The sequence below is a fragment of the Boleophthalmus pectinirostris genome, unplaced genomic scaffold (genome assembly GCF_026225935.1).
Source record: "Boleophthalmus pectinirostris isolate CB_2022bp ecotype Guang Dong unplaced genomic scaffold, ASM2622593v1 HiC_scaffold_11, whole genome shotgun sequence".
Taxonomy (NCBI): domain Eukaryota; kingdom Metazoa; phylum Chordata; class Actinopteri; order Gobiiformes; family Gobiidae; genus Boleophthalmus; species Boleophthalmus pectinirostris.
The window spans coordinates 17,522,841-17,542,840 of record NW_026570994.1 but is presented as its reverse complement, the minus strand read 5'-3'; the positions used below and the strand labels follow the sequence as shown (position 1 = coordinate 17,542,840).

Below are 20,000 nucleotides of genomic sequence, written 5' to 3'. Positions count from 1 at the left end.
AACCAGGACTAAACCAGGTCTAAACCAGGGAGGTCTAAACCAGGAGGTCTAAAACCAGGTCTAAACCAGGTCTAAACCAGGACTAAACCAGGTCTAAACCAGGTCTAAACCAGGACTAAAACCAGGTCTAAACCAGGTGACTAAACCAGGTCTAAACCAGGTCTAAACCAGGACTAAACCAGGACTAAACCAGGTCTAAACCAGGAAACCAGGACTAAACCAGGTCTAAACCAGGTCTAAACCAGGTCTAAACCAGGTCTAAACACTAAACCAGGTCTAAACCAGGTCTAAACCAGGTCTAAACCAGGACTAAACCAGGTCTAAACCAGGACTAAACCAGGACTAAACCAGGACTAAACCAGGTCTAAACCAGGTCTAAACCAAAGCGCTACACACTGGTGCTATGCCAAAACCAGAGTCTGATCTGAAATACTGTAACCAGGTAACCACTCGAACAGAAGAACATCGTGAACTTGTTTGATTTTCAGATTATATTTTTCTCTCGCTCCTCGCCCACTCCCTCCCTCTTTCCCTCTTTCCCTCTTTCCCTCTTTCTCCCTCTTTCGCTCTTTCCTCCGGTACAAAACCAGAGCGCCCGATGGGAGCCCGGCGCACATCAGTATACAGCGATCAGAGCGGTGGTGGGGGAAAGGTAGAGCTGAAAGAAACCAAAAGCAGGATGGTGGAGCGGAGGGGGAGGACAGCTGGACCTGTGAAATAGAACAAGAGGAACACACACACACACACACAGACAGAACTGTGAATTCTGATGTGATCGGAGCGCGCAATACTGTGCAACGGCGCTTATACCGACACGATATACTGCGACTTTGCAGCTGGTGTCGTCAATGTCCCCTGGGCGACGCTAACTGGAAGCACTGCTCTGTCAGAAACCCAAAATAGAGAACAACAAATCTGTCCACAAAGAACCGACTGAGCTGAAACTATAACAGGGCAGCTGATTCGTGCTGTTAAACAAGTCTCTCTCAAAATACTATTACTACTATAACCTAGTTCTGCTACTTCAACTTATACTTTTACATCTACTACTACTTCAAAATATCAAACCACAAACTGCTTTTACTGCTTTTTCTATTACCGGAAGTACTGTAGCCACGAGGGATGTAACATTTAACCGAAATATCGCGATATCGTCTCATCAAAAGTCTCACAATAATAATATCGTGAGCTGTCACAATATATCAAATGACAAGTTCCTTTGCTTAAATCCTTTGTTTTATAGAAGCAACGGTTTATAAACATGGGGAACTACATATCCCATGATTCATTTCAGCGCAGACAACATGAAGAGATATGTTTTTTTACTTGGATTCTTGGGATTATGATGTAAATACTTCACGCCAAAATTTTGTCAAGGTATTTAAAAGCAACAATTATATCACCTCAAAATATCGTACCATGAGATTGTTACATGACGAATAGCCACATCTACCTGTGCTACTACTACTACTACTACTAATACTATTACTACCACTACCACTAGCCCATTACAGTTAGGCTATAAAATCTGTAAGCCTATACTATTGCTTTCAATACTATAAGCCTACCTCCAGTTACTATTTCAGTAACTAAGATCATTCTCACTACTGCATTACTGTGTGTATTACTGCAAATAGGTTATAAAATAAGTAGGCCTATACTACTTCTGATCCAATTGACCTCACACCATTACGATTGCAATTACTAGCATCAACAAATACTATGAAGTACTTACTTCTACCATTATACTCCTGTTGCTACTGGACTACTACTCTGATACTAATACTGCCCAACTAACTACTGCTACTACTACTGTTAATAATTATATACATCTACTACAATTTCCAAATATGACACCAACAAAACTACTTTTACTACCTGTTCTCTAGCCACATCTACCTTAATCCACTCTGCTATGTGCAACTATTACTAGTACTACTAATACTACTAGTACTACTAGTACTACTACTATTCCCTCACTAACTGTTATTATGACAACAGAATAATTATATTTCCACTACTACTTCTGCAACTAGTGCAAAAATTACAGAAATGACTGTACTACCATAACTATGGCTAATAGTACTGCTGCTACTACTACAACTACTACTACTACAACTACTACTACGCCTAATACTTTTACGACTACTACTACTAAAATAATAAATAACATACTTGTGAATATGGCTGCTGGATAATTATATTTGCACAGCTACTTTTCACTTTTAAAACTAGTACAATACTACTACTACTACTACTACTACTGGAGTACTACTACTACTACTAATATTTTTACATCTACTAGTAATTCCGAATATCATATGAACAAAACCATTTATAACATTAATACCTTTTTCAAGTACTGTAGCCACATTTACCATAATATGAAAGTACTACTACTACTATTACTACTACTGTTACTACTACTACTACTACAGTTATTTCCGCTTGTATTATTTTATTTTCCGTTCTGAAGGTCGTAGCTTCCTCGTAAAGACTGATGTCGTCTTGTTTTTGACGGTGCAGGTGATAAACGTCTGGACTAAAATAGACCAAAAAACTGCACAATCTAATCTGCAGGCCCATAAATTTGAAGGGTCTAAAATCTGCTAGAGGCGCTGTTAGCATATTGCACTATACAATCCCAATATGGCCGCCCTCGTCTCCAGGCCAGTTAATCTTTTAGCCCAAATAAGCAGTCTAGAAAAAAAATGTCTTTAATTAATCAGAAGGATATCCATCTTGATCCGAGCGCGCACGCCGCCGCAGAAATGAAGGATGCACGCACACGCCCGCGCGGAAAAAAAGAGAGAAAGAAGGGATTTGGGAGAAAACGAGAGAGAGAGAGGGAGAGGAGGGGAGAGAGGAAGAGAGAGACAGAGAGAGAGAGAAGGGATTTTAGAGTAAAGGAGAGACTGAGAGAGTAACAGAGAGAGACAGAGATTTTGGAGAAAAGGAGAGAAAGGGAGAGGGGAGGAGAGAGAGAGAGAAAGAAGGGGTTTGGAAGAAAAAAGGGAGTGAGAAAGAGAGATAGAGAGTAGGAGAGAAAGAAGAAATGTTGGAGAAAAGGAGAGAGATGGAGAAGGGAGAAGAGAGAGAGAGAAGGCATTTTGGAGAAAAGGGGCGGGTAAGAAAGAAAGAGAAAGAAAGAAGGGATTTTGGAGAAAAAAGAGTGAGAAAGAAGAGAGTAGAGAGAGAGAGAGAGAGAGAGAAAGAAGGGATTTTGGAGAAAAAGAGAGAAAGGGAGAAGGAGGAGAGAGAGAGAGGGGAGGAAGAGAGTAGGAGAGAAAGAAAGAAAGGATGATTGGAGAATAGGAGTGAGAGAAAGAGGGGAGAGTAAGAGAGAGAGAGAGAGGGAGAGAGAGAGAGACAAGAGAGAGAAGAGAGAAAGAGAAGGGCATTTTGGAGAAAAGGGGCAGGTAAGAAAGAAAGGAAGAGAGTAGGAGAGAGAGAGAAAGAAAGAAGGGATTTTGGAGAAAAAGAGAGTGAGAAAGAAGAGAGTAGGAGAGAGAGAGAGAAGAGAGAGAGAGAGAGAAAGAAGGGATTTTGGAGAAAAAGAGAGAAAGGGAGAAGGAGGAGAGAGAGAGGGGAGGAAGAGAGTAGGAGAGAAAGAAAGAAAGGATGATTGGAGAATAGGAGTGAGAGAAAGAGGAGAGAGTAGGAGAGAGAGAGAGAGAGAGGGAGAGAGTAGGAGAGAGAGAGAGAAGGGATTTTGGAGAAAAAGGGGGCGGTAAGAAAGAAAGGAAGAGAGTAGGAGAGAGAGAGAAAGAAAGAAGGGATTTTGGAGAAAAAGAGAGAAAGGGAGAAGGAGGAGAGAGAGAGGGGAGGAAGAGAGTAGGAGAGAAAGAAAGAAAGGATGATTGGAGAATAGGAGTGAGAGAAAGAGGGGAGAGTAAGAGAGAGAGAGAGAGACAGAGAGGGAGAGAGAAAGAAGGGATTTTTTTTGGAGAAAAGGAGCGAGTAACAGCGAAAGAGAGAAAGAAGAGAGAGGGGATGTAGAGAGAGACAAAGAGAGAAAGACAGTAGAGGAGAGAGAGTGAAAGAGAGGAGAGGAAGAAGGGATTTTTGGAGAAAAGGAGAGAAAGGGAGAAGGAGGAGAGAGGGAGGAAGAGAGTAGGAGAGAAAGGATGATTGGAGAATAGGAGTGAGAGAAAGAGGGGAGAGTAAGAGAGAGAGAGAGACAGAGAGGAAGAGAGTAGAGAGAAAGAGAGAGAGAGAAGGGATTTTGGAGAAAAAAGAGAGTGAGAAAGAAGAGAGTAGAAGAGAGAGAGAGACAGAGAGAGAGAGAAAGAAGGGATTTTAGAGAAAAGGAGAGACTGAGAGAGTAACAGAGAGAGAGAGAGAGACAGAGATTTTGGAGAAAAGGAGAGAAAGGGAGAGGGGAGGAGAGAGTGACCAAGAGGGAGAGAGTGGGGGAGAGAGAGAGAGAGAAAGAAGGGGTTTGGAAGAAAAAAGGGAGTGAGAAAGAGAGATAGAGAGTAGGAGAGAAAGAAGAAATGTTGGAGAAAAGGAGAGAGATGGAGAAGGGAGAGAGAGAGAGAGAGAGAGAGAAGGCATTTTGGAGAAAAAGGGCAGGTAAGAAAGAAAGAAGGGATTTTGGAGAAAAAAAGAGAGTGAGAGAAAGAAGAGAGTTAGGAGAGAGAGAGAGAGAGAGAGAGAAAGAAAGAAGGGATTTTGGAGAAAAAGAGAGAAAGGAGAAGGAGGAGAGAGAGAGAGGGAGGAAGAGAGTAGGAGAGAAAGAAAGAAAGGATGATTGGAGAATAGGAGTGAGAGAAAGAGGGAGAGTAAGAAAGAGAGAGAGACAGAGAGGAAGAGAAAGGAGAGAGAGAGAGAGAGAGAGAGAGAAGGGATTTTGGAGAAAAAAAGAGAGTGAGAAGAAAGAGAGTAGAAGAGGAGAGAAGAGAGAGAGAGTAGAGAGAGAGAGAGAGAGAGAGAGAGGAGAGAGAGAGAGGAAAGAAGGGATTTTGGAGAAAAAGAGAGAAAGGGAGAAGGAGGAGAGAGAGAGAAGGGATTTTGGAGAAAAGGAGAGATAGAGAGCGAGTAACAGCGAAAGAGAGAAAGAAGAAGAGAGGGGATGTAGAGAGAGACAAAGAGAAAGACAGTAGAGGAGAGAGAGTGAAAGAGAGAGAGAGAAAGAAGGGATTTTGGAGAAAAGGAGAGAGAGAGAGAGTAACAGAGAGAGAGAGAGAGAGACAGAGATTTTGGAGAAAAGGAGAGAAAGGGAGAGGGGAGGAGAGAGTGACCAAGAGGGAGAGAGAGAGAGAAAGAAGGGGTTTGGAAGAAAAAAGGGAGTGAGAAAGAGAGATAGAGAGTAGGAGAGAAAGAAGAAATGTTGGAGAAAAGGAGAGAGATGGAGAAGGGAGAGAGAGAGAGAGAAAGAAGGGATTTTGGAGAAAAAAGAGTGAGAAAGACGAGAGTAGGAGAGAGAGACAGAGAGAGAGAGAGAAAGAAGGGATTTTGGAGAAAAAGAGAGAAAGGAGAAAGGAGAGAGAGAGGGAGGAAGAGAGTAGGAGAGAAAGAAAGAAAGGATGATTGGAGAATAGGAGTGAGAGAAAGAGGGGAGAGTAAGAGAGAGACAGAGAGGGAGAGAGAGGAGAGAGAGAGAGAGAAGGGATTTTGGAGAAAAGGAGAGATAGAGAGCGAGTAACAGCGAAAGAGAGAAAGAAGAAGAGAGGGGATGTAGAGAGAGACAAAGAGAAAGACAGTAGAGGAGAGAGAGTGAAAGAGAGAGAGAGAAAGAAGGGATTTTGGAGAAAAGGAGAGACTGAGAGAGTAACAGAGAGAGAGAGAGAGAAGGGATTTTGGAGAAAAGGAGAGAAAGGGAGAGGGGAGGAGAGAGTGACCAAGAGGGAGAGAGAGAGAGAAAGAAGGGGTTTGGAAGAAAAAAGGGAGTGAGAAAGAGAGACAGAGAGTAGGAGAGAAAGAAGAAATGTTGGAGAAAAGGAGAGAGATGGAGAAGGGAGAGAGAGAGAGAGAAAGAAGGGATTTTGGAGAAAAAAGAGTGAGAAAGACGAGAGTAGGAGAGACAGAGAGACAGAGAGAGAGAGAAAGAAGGGATTTTGGAGAAAAAGAGAGAAAGGGAGAAGGAGGAGAGAGAGAGGGGAGGAAGAGAGTAGGAGAGAAAGAAAGAAAGGATGATTGGAGAATAGGAGTGAGAGAAAGAGGGGAGAGTAAGACAGAGAGAGAGAGAGAGAGGAGAGAGTAGGAGAGAGAAAGAGAGAGAGAGAGAGAAGGCATTTTGAGAGAAAAGGGCGGGTAAGAAAGAAAGGAAGAAGAGAGTAGGAGAGAGAGAGAGAGAGAAGAGAAAGAAAGAAGGGATTTTGGAGAAAAAGAGAGTGAGAAAAGAAGAGAGAGTAGAGAGGAGAGAAGGAGAGAGAGAGAGAAAGAAAGAAGGGATTTTGGAGAAAAAAGAGAGTGAGAAAGAAGAGAGTAGGAGAGAGAGAGAGAGAGAGAGAGAGAGAGAAAGAAGAGAGAAAGGGAGAAGGAGGAGAGAGAGAGGGGAGGAAGAGAGTAGGAGAGAAAGAAAGAAAGGATGATTGGAGAATAGGAGTGAGAGAAAGAGGAGAGAGTAGGAGAGAGAGAGAGAGAGAGAGAGAGAGAGAGAGAAAGGGATTTTGGAGAAAAGGAGAGATAGAGAGCGAGTAACAGTGAAAGAGAGAAAGAAGAAGAGAGGGGATGTAGAGAGAGACAAAGAGAAAGACAGTAGAGGAGAGAGAGTGAAAGAGAGAGAGAGAAAGAAGGGATTTTGGAGAAAAGGAGAGAGAGTAACAGAGAGAGAGAGAGAGAGAGACAGAGATTTTGGAGAAAAGGAGAGAGAGGGAGAAGGGAGAGGGGAGGAGAGAGAGAGAAGGCATTTTGGAGAAAAGGGGCGGTAAGAAAGAAAGGAAGAGAGTAGGAGAGAGAGAGAAAGAAAGAAGGGATTTTGGAGAAAAAAGAGTGAGAAAGAAGAGAGTAGGAGAGAGAGAGAGACAGAGAGAGAGAGAGAAAGAAGAGAGAAAGGGAGAAGGAGGAGCGAGAGAGAGGGGAGGAAGAGAGTAGGAGAGAAAGAAAGAAAGGATGATTGGAGAATAGGAGTGAGAGAAAGAGGGGAGAGTAGGAGAGAGAGAGAGAGAGAAGGGATTTTGGAGAAAAGGAGAGAGTAACAGCGAAAGAGAGAAAGAAGAAGAGAGGGGATGTAGAGAGAGACAAAGAGAAAGACAGTAGAGGAGAGAGAGTGAAAGAGAGAGAGAGAAGGGATTTTGGAGAAAAGGAGAGAGAGGAGAGTGAAAGAGAAAGGAAGAGAGTAGGAGAGAGCGAGAGAAAGAAGGAATTTTGGAGAAAAGGATGAGAGGGAGGGAGAGGGGGGAGAGAGACAGAGAGGAAGAGAGCAGGAGAAAAAAAAGAAGAGATTTGATAGAAAAGGAGAGGGGATGGGAAAGAGCAAGAGGAAGAGAAAAGAGAGAGTGAAGGAGAGAGAAACTGAATAAAAAGAGCAAAAGAGAGAAAGAGAAAGAGTCTGAAGGAAAGAGAGAGAAAGTGAAAATCAAATCTGTTTCTTTTGTGTTCAGAGTTGAGTTTTGATGTATCGTATCAAACACGACGGTGAATAAATTAAAGAGAGAGAAAGAAAGAGAGAGAGAGAGAGAGAGAGAGAGAGAGAGAGAGAGAGAGAGGGAAGGGGGGATGGAGGAGGAGGAGTAGAGACGGGGGAGGCAGAGCTCTGTCACGGTGCTTAATGAGGCACAGCTAATGTTATTAACCTGCTTCATGTAACGTGAACTTACAAACAACGCGACGTTTGTGCTCTCATTCAACACAGACAAGAAACAGTAGTAGTAGTAGTAGTAGTAGTAGTAGTAATTGTAGTAGTAGTAGTAGTAGTTTTAATGTAAGTAGTAACAGTATTTGTTAGTTGTTGGTCATATATTTTTTGTCAAAGTATTTATAAAAAGCTAAATTACACTGAAAAAAGTACAGTATAAAAGCACAGCAAAAGTACACTGTATTTAGTAGTAGTCGTAGCTGTGGTAGTAGTAGTAGTAGTAGTAGTAGTAGTAGTAGTAGTAGTAAGTATTAACAGTATTTTTTAGTTGTTGTTCAAATATTTTTGTCAAAGTATTTTTAAAAGCAAAATTACACTAGTAAAAGCACAGTATAGTAGTTATAATAGTAGTAGTAGTAGTAGTAGTAGTAGTAGTAGTAGTAATAGTAGTAGTAGTAGTAGTAGTAGTTCTAATGTATGTAGTATCAGTATTTGTTAGTTGTTGGTCATATATTTTTTGTCAAAGTATTTTTAAAAAGCAAAATTACACTGAAAAACTACAGTATAAAAGCACAGCAAAAGTACACTGTATTTAGTAGTAGTATCCGTAGCTGTGGTAGTAGTAGTAGTAGTAGTAGTAGTAGTAGTAGTAGTAGTAGTAGTAGTAGTAGTAGTAGTATAAAAGCACAGCAAAAGTACACTGTATTTAGTAGTACTTGTCGTAGCTGTAGTAGTTGTAGTAGCAGTAGTTCTAATGTATGTAGTAGCAGTATTTGTTAGTTGTTGGTCATATATTTTTTGTCAAAGTATTTTTAAAAAGGAAAATTACAGTGATAAAGGCACAGTATAGTAGTAGTAGTAGTAGTAGTAGTAGTAGTAGTAGTAGTAGTAGTACTATAAAAGCACAGCAAAAGTAAACAGTATTTAGTAGTACTATCCATAGCAGTGGTAGTAGAAGTAGTAAGTAGTAACTATTGTTAGTTGTGATTCCAATATTTTTGTAGTAGTACTGTAGTAGTAAAATAGCACAGCAAAAGTATACAGTATTTAGTAGCAGCAGTAGTTCTAATTTAAGTAATAGCAGTATTTGTTAGTTGTTGGTCAGATACTGTATTTTTTTCGAAGTATTTATAAAAAGCAAAATTACACTGGTCAAAACACAGTGTAGTAGTAGTAGTAGTACAATAGCACAGCAAAAGTATACAGTATTTAGTAGTACTAGTTGTAGTAGTAGTAGTAGTAGCAGTAGTAGTACTAGTAGTCATAGTAGTGTTTGATATTTGATGATAATGTTTGATAATCTTTCAATTGTGGATGTTTCATTGTATTTTATAATTTTGATTCAAGTTGTGTAAATGTATTATTACTATTATTATTATTATTATTATTATTATTATTATTATTATTATTTATTATTATTATTATTATTATTTATTATTTTATTTTTCTATTTATTTTTTTTATTTTTATTTTTTTATTTTTTATTATTATTTTTTTTTTTATGTATTCATAAGGTGGAGGCTTTAATATAAGACCTTTTGGGTTTTTTGCCTCTTCCGGCACCTACTTTATTTTATTTTTTTTTTATCTAGTGTGATGTTTTTTATCGTTATGTTATATATGTGCAAAAAAAAAAAAAATTAAAATAGTAGTAGTAGGTTCTATATTACACAAAATTGACTCTCGTGAGCTTTAAGTCGTGTTATAATGTTGTTTCCTCCTCAAAAACAGACCTGGAGTTGTGTTTTGCTTAACACATACATCTCAAAAAGCTCTGTACCAGCTTGTGATGTCACAGAGTGGTAGTTTAACAGCTCCTTTTAACTTTAGTTTATAGATTATAGAGCTGAAATTAACCAAATGATTCTAGTGAAGATGTGCGGCGTTTAAAAACACAGTGGAGCACTTGTGGAACAGGATTTGTGTGAATGAAACAAAAAAAAAACACAACTCTAAGTTTGTTTGCGACGAGGAAACGACATCATAACATCAATCGGAAAATGAGAAACAGCGTCACACTGGCCCTTTAAATATTACAGACGTAAACGATGTTATGATGTCATTCGAAACCCGGCAACTGTCCAATTAAAATCATTTGAATGTTGGGTCCCCTGTAGAGCTCTCGTGTGTGTGTGTGTGTGTGTGTGTGTGTGCGTCACCTGTCACCTCCCTCATGTCATTAGCTCTAATATATTCCTCCTCTGTCTCGATGATGGATGCACTCACAGCTCAAACATCGATTTTACATAATTCTCAAGTCCCTTTATTGTTTTACCCACAGCTAAATGCACCCAGACGTATTCAGCGTTTGCATCAGCGTCGGCGAGAGCTCAGATTACACCCTTTTCTCATGTTGTTGATCTTTGTGGAGACGTAGACAGATTTAAGGTCACGAAAACACGTGTGAATGAAACAAAACACAACTGCAGCTCTGTTTATGACGAGGAAATAACATTAAACCAGGACTAAACCAGGTCAAAACTAATACTAAAGCAGGATTAACCCAAGGTCCAAACCAGGATGTAACCAGAACTAAACCAGATCTAAACCAGGACTTAACAGGACATAAACAAATCTAAAACATGTATACATACTGAGCACTACAAATACTATAAGAGCAGCGCCAAACCAAGACTAAACCAGGTCTAAACCAGGACTAAAACAGATCTAAACCAGGACTAAACCATGGTCCAAACCAGCATGTAACCAGGTCTAAATCAGGTTTAAACAAGGACTAAACCAGATCTAAACCAAGTTTAAACCAGGACAAAACCAGATCTAAACAAGGTCTAAACCAGGACTAAACTTGTTCTAAACCAGGACTATACCAGGTCTAAACCTGGTCCAAACCAGGTCTAAACATGTCCTAAACCAGGTCTAAACTAGGTCTAAACCAGATCTAAACTTGTTCTAAACCTGGACTAAAACAGGTCTAAACCAGGTCTAAACCATGGATCCAAACCAGGATGTAACCAGGATTAAACCAGGTCTAAACCAGGACTAAACTTGTTCTAAACCAGGACTAAACTTGTTCTAAACCAGGTCTAAACTTGTTCTAAACCAGGTCTAAACCAAGTCTAAACTTGTTCTAAACCAGGTCTAAACTTGTTCTAAACCAGGTCTAAACTTGTTCTAAATCAGGTCTAAACTTGTTCTAAACCAGGTCTAAACCAGGTCTAAACCAGGTCTAAACCAGGTCTAAACCAGGCCTAAACCAGGTCTAAACTTGTTCTAAACCAGGTTCTAAACCAGGTCTAAACTTGTTCTAAACCAGGTCTAAACCAGGTCTAAACTTGTTCTAAACCAGGTCTAAACTTGTTCTAAACCAGGTCTAAACTTGTTCTAAACCAGGTCTAAACTTGTTCTAAACCAGGTCTAAACCAGGTCTAAACCAGGTCTAAACCAGGTCTAAACCAGGTCTAAACTTGTTCTAAACCAGGTCTAAACCAGGTCTAAACCAGGTCTAAACCAGGTCTAAACCAGGTCTAAACTCAGGTCTAAACCAGGTCTAAACCAGGTCTAAACCAGGTCTAAACCAGGTCTACCCCGTTGTTTTCTCCCACACTCGTCGTCCCCGCGTCCACTGAAACCCACTGAGTTAAATGTTGTATAAAGCCGTGTATGAGTAATGCTTTTGATGAATCATTAAATAAAACTGTGAAAATCTCCACTTTGGATCCGACATCTGAAAGAACAGATTACGCAACAGCTTTTAGATTGTTGTGCTAATGAAACTTCACATTCAGATGCGTTTAAGAGCCATTTACCTGTCGTGTACCTGGATACGAACTGAGAATTATGTAAGAATCCAACAATATATTTCTATCAAAACAGACTCAAGTGACTGCAAGTTTTATACTGACTCGATATGAACACGGCCGGGGCTAAAGTAACACACGAAATGCCTTGCCCGTGGACACGACGACACTCTGAACCAGCAACTTTTGAGTACAGGATAATTATTCAACGCTTAAACTATCATAACTAATAAAAAATATGTATAAATTTGATTGTTGTAAGGGCTTAAACGTGTTAAAAGTGTCCTGCCAAAAGACGGAATATTATCATCTGAGGAGAGGGGAATTGGACCTTCAACCGTGTGTGGTGTTTTTCACAGTATTACATCAGTTAAGTGGAAGTTTTAGGGGGAAAAGGTTGAAAGGAAAAGTGCAAAAATACAAAAAGAAGCACTGAATTTTAAAACAGAAGCACTCGATCTAACAACACAGAACATTTACATCTTCATTTATCAAAATATAAATGTATAAGAGCTAAACCAGATCTAAACCAGAACTAAACCAGAACTAAACCTGGTCTAAACCAGGACTAAACTAGGTCTAAACCAGGACTAAACCTGGTCTAAACCAGGACTAAACTAGGTCTAAACTAGGATTAAATCAGGCACATAACCAGGTAGAAACCAGGACTATAGCAGGACTAAACCAGGACTAAACCAGGATTAAACCAGGATTAAACCAGGATTAAACCAGAACTATATCAGGACTAAACCAGGACTAAACATGGAGTAAAGCAGATTTAAATCACAACCAAACCAGGTCAAAACCAGGTATAAACCAGGACTAAACCACATCAAAACCAGGACTAAACTAGGACTAAATCAGGACAAAACCAGGTAGAAACTAGGATTAAACCAGAACTAAATCAGAACTAAACCTGGTCTAAACCAGGACTAAACTAGGACTAAACCAGGACAAAACCAGGTAGAAACTAGGATTAAACCAGAACTAAATCAGAACTAAACCTGGTCTAAATCAGAACTAAACCTGGTCTAAATCAGAACTAAACCTGGTCTAAACCAGGACTAAACTAGGACTAAACCAGGACAAAACCAGGTAAAACTAGGATTAAACCAGAACTAAACAGAACTAAACCTGTCTAAATCAGAACTAAACCTGGTCTAAACCAGGACTAAACCTGGTCTAAACCAGGACTAAACTAGGACTAAACCAGGACAAAACCAGGTAGAAACTAGGATTAAACCAGAACTAAATCAGAACTAAACCTGGTCTAAACTAGGATTAAATCAGGACATAACCAGGTCAAAACCAGGTAGAAACTAGGATTAAACCCTGACTAAATGAGGTCAAAACCAGGTCTAAACAAGGACTAAACAAAACTCAGACTAAAGCAGATTTAAACCAGGACTAAAACAGGTCTAAACCATGTAGAAACCAAATATAAACTAGGACTAAATAAGGACTAAACCAGGTCTAAAATAGGACTAAACCAGGAGTAAACCAGGTCAAAACCAGGACTAAAACAGTATTAAACCAGGACTAAACTAAGACAAACCAGGACTAAAATGGGATTAAACATGACTAAACCAGGCCTAAACCAGTACTAAACCAGAATTAAACCAGGACTAACTCAGGTCTAAACCAGGATTAAACCAGGACATAACCAGGACTAAATAAGGACTAAACCAGGTCAAAACCAGTTCTAAACCAGGACTAAAACAAGACTAAAAATGGAGTAAAGCAGTTTTAAACCAAACCAGGACTAAAACGGGATTAAACCAGGACTAAACTAGGACTAAATCAGGACTAAACCGAAACTAAATCAGGTCAAAACCAGGAGTAAACCAGGTTTAAACCAGTACTAAACCAGAACTAAACCAAGACTAAACCTGGAGTAAAGCAGATTCAAACCAAGACCAAACCAGGACTAAAATGGGACTAAACAGGACTAAACCAGGATTAAACTAGGACTAAACCTGGACGACACCAGATCAAAGCCAGGTCTAAACCAGAACTAAACCAGGTCTAAACCAGGACTAAAATAGGACTAAACCAGGACTAAAGCAAGAATAAACCAGAACTAAATCAGGACTAAACCAGGTCTAATCCAGGACTAAAATTGGATTAAATCAGGACAAAACCAGGTAGAAACCAGGACTATAGCAGGACTAAATAAGGACTAAACCAGGATTAAACCAGGATTAAACCAGAACTATATCAGGACTAAACCAGGACTAAACCAAGACTAAACATGGAGTAAAGCAGATTTAAATCACAACCAAACCAGGTCAAAACCAGGTATAAACCAGGACTAAACCACATCAAAACCAGGACTAAACTAGGACTAAATCAGGACTAAACCAAGACTAAAGCAAGAATAAACTAGTACAAAACCAGGACTAAACAAGGATTAAACCAAGACTAAACCTGGAGTAAAGCAGATTTAAACCAAACCAGGACCAAACCAGGACCAAACTAGGACTAAATCAGGACTAAACCAAGACTAAAGCAAGAATAAACTAGTACAAAACCAGGACTAAACAAGGATAAAACCAGGACTAAACAAGGATTAAACCAAGACTAAACCTGGAGTAAAGCAGATTTAAACCAGGACCAAACCAGGACCAAACTAGGACCAAACTAGGACTAAATCAGGACTAAACAAGGATAAAACCAGGACTAAACAAGGATTAAACCAGGACTAAACAAGGATTAAACCAAGACTAAACCTGGAGTAAAGCAGATTTAAACCAGGACCAAACCAGGACCAAACCAGGACCAAACCAGGACCAAATCAGGACTAAACTAGTTCTAAACCAGGTCTAAACTGTAAGAGCTGTTCCGCCAATCTTCAGATCAGAAACCAAACATTTTGACCAACAAAGTAAAACTACGAACTTCACCAAAATAAAAAAAATAAACCAAAAAAAGTAGTAAAACCTGCTGATAATAATAATAACAATAATATAATAATAATGTGAAGTATGTTTGAGTGAAATGTGCACTCTCACCCGTCACTCGCCCTTTTAACCGTAGCTCAGGTCTCTTAATTGATCCATATTAATTAAACGGCCCTGCGCTCGACATTAGCCCGATCAGATAAGGCCTGACGGGGGGGGACAGCGCGGACTCGTATTTATCGAGAATCCACCGCTGTGTCAACCTTGGCCCTGACGCGGACGTGAAAGTAAAGCCATCAGTCTCACGCTTCACAGTTTGGGCTTAAATATTTCAGGAGGAGAAAGTGCTGAGGACGTGAAACCGCGAAATCCACCACTGCGCAATTAAAACGGGCTCCGGTCGGACACGCGGAAGACGATGGAGTCTACGGGAGAACGGCGAGGAGCAAGATTTGTGATATTTCGAGCAGGATATGTAAGAAAAAGAAGCGTATGTATTTTTATTTAAAGGGAAAATACAGTACGAAGCTTTTCTGATCTGTTATAATGTCGTTTCCTCGTCACAAACAGACCTGGAGTTGTGTTTTTTTTGCTTCATTCACACGTTTAACACTCAAATCCTGCACATTTACGCCGAGTTCTTCTCTCAAACTAAATAAAACACTCTGTTCCACCTGGTGATGTCATGTGGTGATGCAGGAATTGAATCCGTGTGTCATTTGTTCATTTGTTTTTTCAAAATAAAAGCAAAAATAAGAAACCGGAAAAACTTGTTTGCAGGACTTTGGCGCCGCATACGGACTGAACCAGGACTTAGACAGGGGCTAGACCGGGTCCAGGACCAAGATTGAGACCAGGATTGAGACCAGGAACAGGACCGGAACTGAGAATGGGACTGAGACCAGGACTGAGGCCAGGACCAGACCGTGATTGAAATCAGGACTGAGACCGAGACCAAACCGGGGCTGAGACCGGGACCAGACCTGGACTGGTCTCGGTCTCAGTCCTGATTTCAATCACGATCTGGTCCTGGGTCTGGTCCTGGCCTCAGTCCTGGTAGACAGAGACCAGACCGGGTCCAGGACCAAGATTGAGACCAGGATTGAGACCAGGAACAGGACCGGAACTGAGAACGGGACTGAGACCAGGACTGAGACCGGGACCAGACCGTGAATGAAATCAGGACTGAGACCGAGACCAAACCAGGGCTGAGACCGGGACCAGACCTGGACTGGTCTCGGTCTCAGTCCTGATTTCAATCACGATCTGGTCCTGGGTCTGGTCCTGGCCTCAGTCCTGGTAGACAGGGACCAGACCGGGTCCAGGACCAAGATTGAGACCAGGATTGAGACCAGAACTGAGAATGGACTGAGACCAGGACTGAGACCGGGACTAGACCGGGACCAGACCTGGACTGAGACCGGGACCAGACCAGAACTGAGACGAGGACTGAGACCGGGACCAGCCCAGTACTGTAAATGGTTTAGTCCTGGTTCAGTCCATATGTGGCGCAAAAGTCCATTATCCATTTTTTTTTTCCATTATTCATTTAAACACAAAATCCAAACCTGAAAAAACAAATCGTTTTCCCTTTTTTCATTTTGGTTTTGGAAACAAATAATGAAGAAAATAGCTGTTTTTTTTTCATTTTCTTATTTTTGGTTTTATTTTGAAAAACGAGATTATAAGTCTGCAGGTCATACACATAGACCGTATAGTGGTGCAGCTTCGTAGTTTACCAAAGTCGTACTAAAACATTTTGGTAACACGATAATACTGTATACCCCGATAAAATCCTGAGGAGATTTAACGGTATTAAAATTTCGCCCAATCCTAGAGCAATACTTCAGATAGATGATTTTTAAAGCATAAAAAAGATAAAGAAGTAGAGTCACTGTCGCTAATCTGCAGCTTCACCTCGATCCGTGCGCTGTTTGGATATAAACAGACACACGAGGAACTACTCCGGCCTTTTTACTTTTAAAGAACGCTTCAAACTGGATTAAAAGCGTTAAAAGGTTTTGTGGACTGGGGTCATTATTCGCGGAGGACAAATTCTATGGATAACGTGGATGAGAAGCTGCACTTTAAATTTACAACTTTACGAGAGATGAGTTATAATTATTTTGTACCTTGTGTCCGCCCCTAACGCTTTATTTCATTGTCTGTTGCTGATGTTTTGGCGGTTATTGTCTGACAGAGCTGCTCAGAGTCACGCTGACACAACACATACACACAAAAGGAGCACAGCGGCTTCAAAATCGCACACGAAGACACGAAGTCGAGTCACGCCTTCCTGAATACGGAGAAGCAAATTATTCTCCTGTGTGATCTTTTTTAAAAACAAATTCAGAGTACAGCGCTCGTATAAAACCGGCAGATTCACAATTCAGATCACAGTACGAGCATTTCTACTGCCACGTAAACAAAAGTCTGTCTCTTACCGGTGACGGACAGCTCGGTGGTCTTGCGCACCACAAACGTCCCCAGTTGTAGCTCGCAGGTGTAGTTCCCGGTGTCCTCCTCTTTGACCTCTCGGATGTACAGACTGTCTCTGGTCTCAATGCTCGACCTCCACTGCTGCGGTCTACACTCCTGCACGGAAAAACGCATCAGGAAAACACATATAAATAACAAGAAAACTATAACGTGGACTATTAATGCTCTGCCTGGAATGTTCCACAGTGTGACATTAAAGAGCTCTAACGTTTATTCAATTACAGCTGGTTTTATAGCTCAAAAATACCACGAAAAACAGGCATTCTGACTGTGAGCGGGGTCGCCTCTCCATAGATCTGACCTGTAACTTGGTCTGGGTTGACCTCCATGATCATAGAAAGGTTTACCGTATTTTTTGGACTATAAGGCGCATTAAGCGAAACAAACGGACGACACTTGAGACCGAGACCTTCGCTCCCTGTCTTGGTGAATGTGGGTGGATAATTTGAGTTTATTTTTTTTTTCCTACGACGAGGACTCAAATATACATTGAGTAATAATGTGTTTAATGCAACTTTGTGCACATTTGTTTACATTTTACAGAAATGAAACTTAAAACCAATATGACTAATTTGCATAAATTATAAGTGCTGGGAAAAAACAAAACAAAAAACAGCTCATTCCTTGTGCACTGATGTGGTTCAGCTTGAATGAATGAATGTTTATTCGGACAGTAATACATAGGACATAAATAAAAAAACATAAATACATAGATATAACACAAAAAGTAAATATTTCTATTCTATAATAACAGACAAAATAAATGTTACGCCGAATTTTCATTGTGACCGAAAAAGGAGTGGGAGGAAGTAAATACTTATTTAACCCCACCCCTTTTTTCTCTACCATCCCAAATTAACAAAGAACACATATAGACTTCTCATTTCCTGTACAATATAAGCAATAATTACACAGTACCCGCATTACATTACAAATCTAACAAACAACAACAAATATATGTATATTATGCACACAAATATCTGCTTCTGTCGGACTGAAGGACACGACGAGGCTCCTGACTACAGCAGCCATAATGCTCCGACAATCCATCAAGTGGTGCGGCTTCGTAGTTTACCAAAGTCGTACTAAAACATTTTGACATTCTGAGCGCTGCACACTACATAAAATCGGTTTGAGGTCAGTAAGCACAACCAGAATTTATACATAAGGCGCACTGTAGAAAAATTTTAGGATTTTAAGTGCGCCTTATAGTCCGAAAAATACGGTAATATCATATTTTGAAACATTCCAGACAAAGGAAAAAAGTACATGATGAACCCTCCACCAGAAACGTTACACAATGCACATTTAAAGACTCCCAACTTGTAAAAGATCCTAAATTACACAAAATTGACTCTTGTGAGCTTCAAGTCGTGTTATAATGTTGTTACCTCATCGAAAACAACCCTGGAGCTGTGTGTTATTTCATTCACACATCTTTGAATAACTCTATTATTAGTCTGTCTACATCCCCGAAGCTTAAAATGCTCTGTTCCACCTTGTGATGTCACGAAGTGGTAGTTTTCAAGCTCATTTTACATTTTAGTTCAGTAGAGATCGGCAATTCCAGGTCCGAAATCGTCCAAGTGATTCTAGTGAAGGAGTTTAAAAACACGGTGGAGCGCTTCCTGTGTCACCGCACGACATCACGAGGTGGAGCAGAGTGTTTTCAGCGAGAAGAACTCAGGGTTTGTGTGTCAAACGTGGGCGAATGAAACAAAACAAAACACAACTCCAGGTCTGTTTGTGACGAGGAAACAACATTAGAACAGAAAATGGCGTAATATCGGGACTTTAAACGCGAAATGAACATAGTCTTAGTTACTTTAATTCCTCGTCTTTTGAACAAGTGATATGAGCCTGAATGGGAGCAGACACCAATGGGTTTATAACTGAAGAGACGGCAGAGTTTGGCTTCTATACTTCTAATTAGCGGCAACATACGTTTCTCGAGTCTTATCTTCAAGTGTACTGGAGAGACAGAGGATACGAGAGGGTCGGCAGTTTAAACATGGCGTCATTAGTGAAAGGAACTGTCTCGCTTTCAAAGTGCTCCGCAGATATTAAGAGGACGACTTATCTGCTTTGTACGCCCGCGACTGCATTTCAATACACGGAGGCGGAGGAGGGAGGAGGGAGGAGGGAGGGACGCAAATGCCAACAGCTTTTGTAATGAGAATAATTAATAGTGGTAGTAGTAGTAGTCGTAGTAGTAGTATGGTGGTCTGGCAGAGCGTTTTCATCATTTGTATTGTTGTAAATCACTAATTAAATTGATTTGTGATAGTAATAATAGTAGTAGTAGTAGTAGTAGTAGTAGTAGTAGTAGTAGTAGTAGTAGTAGTAGTAGTAGTAGCAGTAGTGGCCTAATAGTAGTAGTAGTAGTAAAACAACTTTCAGGAGTTGTTTTTATAATTGGTATTATTGAAAATGGCTATAGAAACAAGCTGAATTCATTGATAGCTGTAGTAGTAGTAGTAGTAGTAGTAGTAGTAGTAGTAGTAGTAGTAGTAGTAGTAGTAGTAGTGGGGGTCTAGCAGGAGTTTTTTTCATAATTTTGTATCACTCTAAATTACTAATTCAATTTATTTGTAGTATGCAGGAGTTGTTTTTATAATTTGTATTACTGGAAATGGCTATAAAAACAAACTGAATTCATTGGTAGTAGTAGTAGTAGTAGTAGTAGTAGTAGTGGCCTAATAGTAGTAGTAGTAGTAGTAGTAGTAGTAGTAGTAGTCGTAGTAGTATGGTGGTCTGGCAGAGCGTTTTCATCATTTGTATTGTTGTAAATCACTAATTAAATTGATTTGTGATAGTAATAATAAGTAGTAGTAGTAGTAGTAGTAGTAGTAGTAGTAGTAGTAGTAGTAGTAGTAGTAGTATGGTGGTCTGGCAGAGCGTTTTCATCATTTGTATTGTTGTAAATCACTAATTAAATTGATTTGTGATAGTAATAATAGTAGTAGTAGTAGTAGTAGTAGTAGTAGTAGTAGTAGTAGTAGTAGTTGTAGCAGTAGTGGCCTAATAGTAGTAGTAGTAGTAAAACAACTTTCAGGAGTTGTTTTTATAATTGGTATTATTGAAAATGGCTATAGAAACAAG

The 20,000-nt window shown here is 40.0% G+C and overlaps 1 protein-coding gene across 1 annotated transcript in view; it reads right to left on the bottom strand.

The window, feature by feature from the left end:
* LOC110165607 (interleukin-1 receptor accessory protein-like 1) overlaps positions 1 to 20,000 on the bottom strand; it is a 347,431-nt gene that overhangs the window by 259,461 nt on the left and 67,970 nt on the right. The window contains exon 4 of the mRNA XM_055167012.1: positions 16,844 to 16,994. Within this exon, the coding sequence (XP_055022987.1) occupies positions 16,844 to 16,994 (151 nt within the window). The remainder of the gene's footprint in view (positions 1 to 16,843; positions 16,995 to 20,000) is intronic.